We start from the raw sequence: 6464 nt of genomic DNA on the forward strand, positions 1-6464 counted from the left end.
GCACAGTTACGTACATGTAGAGGGTACAGTCTCAGTTCCTGCACACTTACGTACATGTAGAGGGTACAGACTCCGTTCCTGCACACTTACGTACATGTAGAGGGTACAGACTCAGTTCCTGCACACTTACGTACATGTAGAGGGTACAGATTCCTGCATACTTACGTACATGTAGAGGGAACAGACTCAGTTCCTGCACACTTACGGACATGTAGAGGGTACAGATTCCTGCACACTTACGTACATGTAGAGGGAACAGACTCAGTTCCTGCACACTTACGTACATGTAGAGGGAACAGACTCGGTTCCTGCACACTTACGTACATGTAGAGGGTACAGATTCCTGCACACTTACGTACATGTAGAGGGTACAGATTCCTGCACACTTACGTACATGTAGAGGGAACAGACTCAGTTCCTGCACACTTACGTACATGTAGAGGGTACAGATTCCTGCACACTTACGTACATGTAGGGTACAGACTCAGTTCCTGCACACTTACGTACATGTAGAGGGAACAGACTCAGTTCCTGCACACTTACGTACATGTAGAGGGTACAGATTCCTGCACACTTACGTACATGTAGAGGGTACAGATTCCTGCACACTTACGTACATGTAGAGGGAACAGACTCGGTTCCTGCACACTTACGTACATGTAGAGGGTACAGATTCCTGCACACTTACGTACATGTAGAGGGAACAGATTCCTGCACATTTACGTACATGTAGAGGGTACAGATTCCTGCACACTTACGTACAGCCCAGTGTGGGACTCCCGTTCCTGCACACTTACGTACATGTAGAGGGAACAGACTCGGTTCCTGCACACTTACGTACATGTAGAGGGTACAGATTCCTGCACACTTACGTACATGTAGAGGGTACAGATTCCTGCACACTTACGTACATGTAGAGGGAACAGACTCGGTTCCTGCACACTTACGTACATGTAGAGGGTACAGATTCCTGCACACTTACGTACATGTAGAGGGTACAGATTCCTGCACACTTACGTACATGGAGAGGGAACAGACTCAGTTCCTGCACACTTACGTACATGTACAGGGTACAGACTCCGTTCCTGCACACTTACGTACATGTAGAGGGTACAGATTCCTGCACACTTACGTACATGTAGAGGGAACAGACTCGGTTCCTGCACACTTACGTACATGTAGAGGGTACAGATTCCTGCACACTTACGTACATGTAGAGGGTACAGATTCCTGCACACTTACGTACATGGAGAGGGTACAGACTCAGTTCCTGCACACTTACGTACATGTAGAGGGTACAGATTCCTGCACACTTACGTACATGTAGGGTACAGACTCAGTTCCTGCACACTTACGTACATGTAGAGGGAACAGATTCCTGCACACTTACGTACATGTAGAGGGAACAGACTCAGTTTCTGCATAGATATATTACTTACGTTCATGTAGAGGGTTGTCATACACAGGGGCAGTTGGGGTTTCTGCGGTGAAGTCTATCAAGTTGTCAGCGCTGGCCTTGTTATCATAAGTTGGTCCTGGTCTACTTGGTGCATCCTTCACTGAGCTGTACACACCATCACTGGCCTAAAGGGAAAATATAAGGTCTGAGCTGTGCACCATCACTGGCCTAAAGGGAAAACATAAGGTCTGAGCTGTACACTATCACTGGCCTAAAGAAATTGTGTGAACTGTGCACACATCACTGTGGTTACCTGTAGGTTGGAAGGTTACCTGTAGGTATGGAGGTTACCTGTAGGTTGGAAGGTTACCTGTAGGTTGGAGGGTTACCTGTAGGTTGGAGGGTTACCTGTAGGTTGGAAGGTTACCTGTAGGTTGGAGGGTTACCTGTAGGTTGGAGGGTTACCTGTAGGTTTGGAGGTTACCTGTAGGTTGGAAGGTTACCTGTAGGTTTGGAGGTTACCTGTAGGTTTGGAGGTTACCTGTAGGCTGGAGGGTTACCTGTAGGTTGGAAGGTTACCTGTAGGTTTGGAGGTTACCTGTAGGTTTGGAGGTTACCTGTAGGTTGGAGGGTTACCTGTAGGTTGGAAGGTTACCTGTAGGTTGGAGGGGTAACCGTAAAGTTTGGAGGTTACCGTAGGTTGGAAGGGTGCCTGGTTACCTGTAGGTTGGAAGTTACCTTAGGTTGGAGGGTCCCTGGTAGTGCCCCGGCGGTGGCCCGGCTGGCAGGGGCGGCGGCATGCCTCCGGTTGGCGGCAGCTTCCCGGGAATCTCATTGTAATACTCAGGATCATCTCCCCAAGCTGACTCCCCCTCTTCAAAAATAGGATCTTCCAATCTATAACCAGGAGAGAGAATGCCAGTCATTAGAATAGATTGTCATCTAAAGAAATGGACACAATGGTATGTTGATGTGCAAATTTCCTGCAAAATTTCCATAGAACTTGTGTATGAACCTTTGCAGTTGTTAGGTTTCTTGCAGCATGAATGTGTGCTGGAAACATAATCCCCCACGTGGCCCACATTACTTTCCCTGGTCTGACTACAGCTTGGCTTGTTTAAACTGCTTGGATGGATGCACACAGTTCTGATACTGGTCAGAGACCAGCAGGGCAGTTTAAAACAACTAGAGCCTCACATTGGTGCACTGACCTGGAACTAAGCGTCAGTGTGACACATGAATAAACAACATCACGACTCACACAGGGCCCGTACTGCCGCAGTTACGATTCAGAACTTAAGCTGTGTGAGATACGGACTCAGACAGGACCAGTATACTGCCATAGCAGTTTAAGTGCCTTAAGTTAAAGTGCCTTAAGTCAGAGGGCCTGTAGTTAAAGTGCCTGTTGTTAAATTACCTGTAGTTAGAGTGCCTGTAGTTAAAGTGCCTGTAGTGAAAGTGCCTGTAGTGAAAGTCCCTGTAGTTAAAGTTCCTGTAGTTAAAGTGCCTGTAGTTGCCTGTAGTTAAAGTGCCTGTAGTTAAAGTGCCTGTAGTGAAAGTGCCTGTAGTTAAAGTGCATGAAGTTGCCTGTAGTTAAAGTGCCTGTAGTTAAAGTGCCTGTAGTTAAAGTACCTGTAGTTGCTTGTAGTTAAAGTACCTGTAGTTGCCTGTAGTTAAAGTGCCTGTAGTTAAAGTGCCTGTAGTTTAAGTGCCTGTAGTTTAAGTGCCTGTAGTTGCCTGTAGTTTAAGTGCCTGTAGTTAAAGTGCCTGTAGTTAAAGTGCTTGTAGTTAAAGTGCATGTAGTTGCCTGTAGTTAAAGTGCCTGTAGTTGCATGTAGTTAAAGTGCCTGTAGTTAAAGTGCCTGTAGTTGCCTGTAGTACCTGTCTGGAGCAGACACTGCCTTTGGAGGGTTTTTCAGGAAGTCCTTGAATCTGAGTTCGAAAGCCTGCCCGATGGTGGTGATGACGTCCTGTGCCAGGCCTCCGGGGCAGTGCAGGACGTGGCACGCTGCACACAACAAACAAACAAACAAACAAACAAATCAGGAGGTTTGATATCCAGGTAAGAACATAACTCAAGCAACTGGACTGTGTTAAGATACGGTTAGTGTTCAGCTAGTAGCCACCTTCCTATACACAGATACGGTTAGTAGTGTCCACTACGGTTAGTGTTCAGGTAGTGTCCACTACGGATAGTGTTCACTAGTAACCACAGTTTGCACTACGGTTAGTGTTCACTAGTATCCACAGTTTGCACTACGGTTAGCGTTCACTAGTAACCACAGTTTGCACTACGGTTAGTGTTCACTAGTAACCACAGTGTCCACTACGGTTAGTGTTCACTAGTAACCACAGTGTCCACTACGGTTAGTGTTCACTAGTTACCACAGTGTCCACTATGGTAAGTGTTCACTAGTAACCACAGTGTCCACTACGGTTAGTGTTCACTAGTAACCTTAGTGTCCACTACGGTTAGTGTTCACTAGTAACCACAGTGTCCACTACGGTTAGTGTTCACTAGTAACCACAGTGTCCACTAGTGTTCACTAGTAACCACAGTGTCTACTACGGTTAGTGTTCATTAGTAACCACAGTGTCCACTACGGTTAGTGTTCACTAGTAACCACAGTTTGCACTACGGTTAGTGTTCATTAGTAACCACAGTGTCCACTACGGTTAGTGTTCACTAGTAACCACAGTGTCCACTATGGTTAGTGTTCACTAGTAACCACAGTGTCCACTATGGTTAGTGTTCATTAGTAACCACAGTGTCCACTACGGTTAGTGTTCACTAGTAACCACAGTGTCCACTAGTGTTCACTAGTAACCACAGTGTCTACTACGGTTAGTGTTCACTAGTAACCACAGTGTCCACTACGGTTAGTGTTCACTAGTAACCACAGTTTGCACTACGGTTAGTGTTCACTAGTAACCACAGTGTCCACTACGGTTAGTGTTCACTGGTAGTGTCCACTACGGTTAGTGTTCACTGGTAGTGTCCACTACGGTTAGTGTTCAGGTAAACCACATTCCTACACAAAGAGGAATGTAAACTCAGAAGGTCTACCTGCAAGTGTTACCCAGACTCTGCCACACATTGCACAATTTATTAAATTGGGAACTTAGGCGACGATGCAAAATATTCCCATCTCATTATAAACTACATTAATCCAATCAAAATGAGAATTTCACAGGTGAAAAAACAGCTGGCCTTATAACATACAGACCACTATAAACTTTATGGCACTGCAGGTAGAGCATTTCTTCAGTGCCAGAAAACTACATGACTAAGAAAGAATGGAGATTTGAAGAGTTAAAGAAAGACAGCTTTACCTTCTGGAGTTTACTGGGTCCTTTGCTACATAGGCCACATAGTCCTTGTGTCTCCTGAGGAGAGGAAGCATGAAGGCACGGTGAGTCAAGGTACATCATGGGCAGTCCCACAGCATTTTGGTGAGTCAAGGTACATCATGGGCAGTCCCACAGCATTTTGGTGAGTCAAGGTACATCATGGGCAGTCCCACAGCATTTTGGTGAGTCAAGGTACATCATGGGCAGTCCAACAGCATTTTGGTGAGTCAAGGTACATCATGGGCAGTCCAACAGCCTTTTGGTGAGTCAAGGTCCATCATGGGCAGTCCCACAGCATTTTGGTGAGTCAAGGTCCATCATGGGCAGTCCCACAGCATTTTGGTGAGTCAAGGTCCATCATGGGCAGTCCCACAGCCTTTTGCACTGCCACAGGGGCTACAGTAATGTTACCCACTGTGTCCAGAGTACAGTATTGGGGCTACGCGTAATGTTACCCACTGTGTCCAGCGCACAGTATTGGGGCAGCAGGGTAATGTTACCCACTGTGTCCAGAGTACAGTATTGGGGCTACGCGTAATGTTGCCCACTGTGTCCAGCGCACAGTATTGGGACAGCGGGTAATGTACCCACTGTGTCCAGCGCACAGTATTGGGACAGCGGGTAATGTTACCCACTGTGTCCAGAGTACAGTACTGGGGCAGCGGGTAATGTTACCCACTGTGTCCAGAGTACAGTATTGGGGCAGCGGGTAATGTTACCCACTGTGTCCAGAGTACAGTACTGGGGCAGCGGGTAATGTTACCCACTGTGTCCAGAGTACAGTACTGGGGCAGCGGGTAATGTTACCCACTGTGTCCAGAGTACAGTACTGGGGCAGCGGGTAATGTTACCCACTGTGTCCAGAGTGCAGTATTGGGGCAGCGGGTAATGTTACCCACTGTGTCCAGAGTACAGTACTGGGGCAGCGGGTAATGTTACCCACTGTGTCCAGAGTACAGTACTGGGGCAGCGGGTAATGTTACCCACTGTGTCCAGAGTACAGTATTGGGGCAGCGGGTAATGTTACCCACTGTGTCCAGAGTACAGTACTGGAGAGTGGAGCCCAACCCTCTCCTTAGTCAGGTACCCATTTTACATGGAGGGAGTAATGTTTCCAAAGGAACATTCTTTGCTAGGCTTTTATGTCATGTAACAATTGTGAGTGTGACATTTTTTGCTAGACAGGCAAATGATAACATTCTGGTTACATCTTTATCCGATTGCTGAACATGAAACAGAAAATTAAGATGTACTCACAGGATCTCCTCCTGATGCGAATGAGATAGACTGCATGTGATGGTTCGCTATAACCTGGGGAAAACATAATATTTCAGAAACTTAAATCAAATTGGCATAAATAGTGCTGTTACATAAACAACCATGCTACAATTTGCTGAAATTTTTAACCTTCTATAAACTATGCTAATCTTATATCTTATCTTCTGAAGAGATAACGTGTTTGAAAGTTGCCATAAGGCACATGCAGAAGGCAGGGCCCCTTTGGTGATACCCAAGCCTACTTGTGCCTAGGCTTTTAGAGGGAGTAAGAAAAGTTGTACCTCGCCTGAGTTTTTAGAGGGAGTAAGAAAAGTTGTACCTTGCCTGTGCCTGAGTTTTGAGAGGGAGTAAGAAAAGTTGTACCCCTTTCCTGAGTTTTTAGAGGGAGTAAGAAAAGTTGTACCTCCCCTGGGTTTTTAGAGGGAGTAAGAAAAGT

At 46.3% G+C, this 6464-nt stretch overlaps 1 protein-coding gene and 1 long non-coding RNA gene across 2 annotated transcripts in view; both read right to left on the reverse strand.

Annotated features, from left to right (window-relative positions):
* LOC118409235 (SHC-transforming protein 1-like) overlaps positions 1–4497 on the reverse strand; it is a 5192-nt gene extending 695 nt beyond the window's left edge. The window contains exons 1-4 of the mRNA XM_035810102.1: positions 4467–4497; positions 3281–3407; positions 2138–2296; positions 1440–1584 (exon numbers count right to left, since the gene is read on the reverse strand). Coding sequence (XP_035665995.1) covers positions 1557–1584; positions 2138–2296; positions 3281–3407; positions 4467–4497 — 345 coding nt within the window. The 3' untranslated portion in view covers positions 1440–1556. The remainder of the gene's footprint in view (positions 1–1439; positions 1585–2137; positions 2297–3280; positions 3408–4466) is intronic.
* A 232-nt stretch (positions 4498–4729) lies between these two features.
* LOC118410595 lies at positions 4730–6355 on the reverse strand. Its single transcript, XR_004830575.1, has 3 exons — positions 6310–6355; positions 6008–6061; positions 4730–4786 (listed from the first exon to the last, which is right to left on the reverse strand). It is a non-coding gene; the product is annotated as an uncharacterized LOC118410595 (long non-coding RNA).
* Between the last annotated feature and the right edge of the window lie 109 nt (positions 6356–6464).

This window comes from Branchiostoma floridae, chromosome 2 (assembly GCF_000003815.2).
Source record: "Branchiostoma floridae strain S238N-H82 chromosome 2, Bfl_VNyyK, whole genome shotgun sequence".
Lineage (NCBI taxonomy): Eukaryota > Metazoa > Chordata > Leptocardii > Amphioxiformes > Branchiostomatidae > Branchiostoma > Branchiostoma floridae.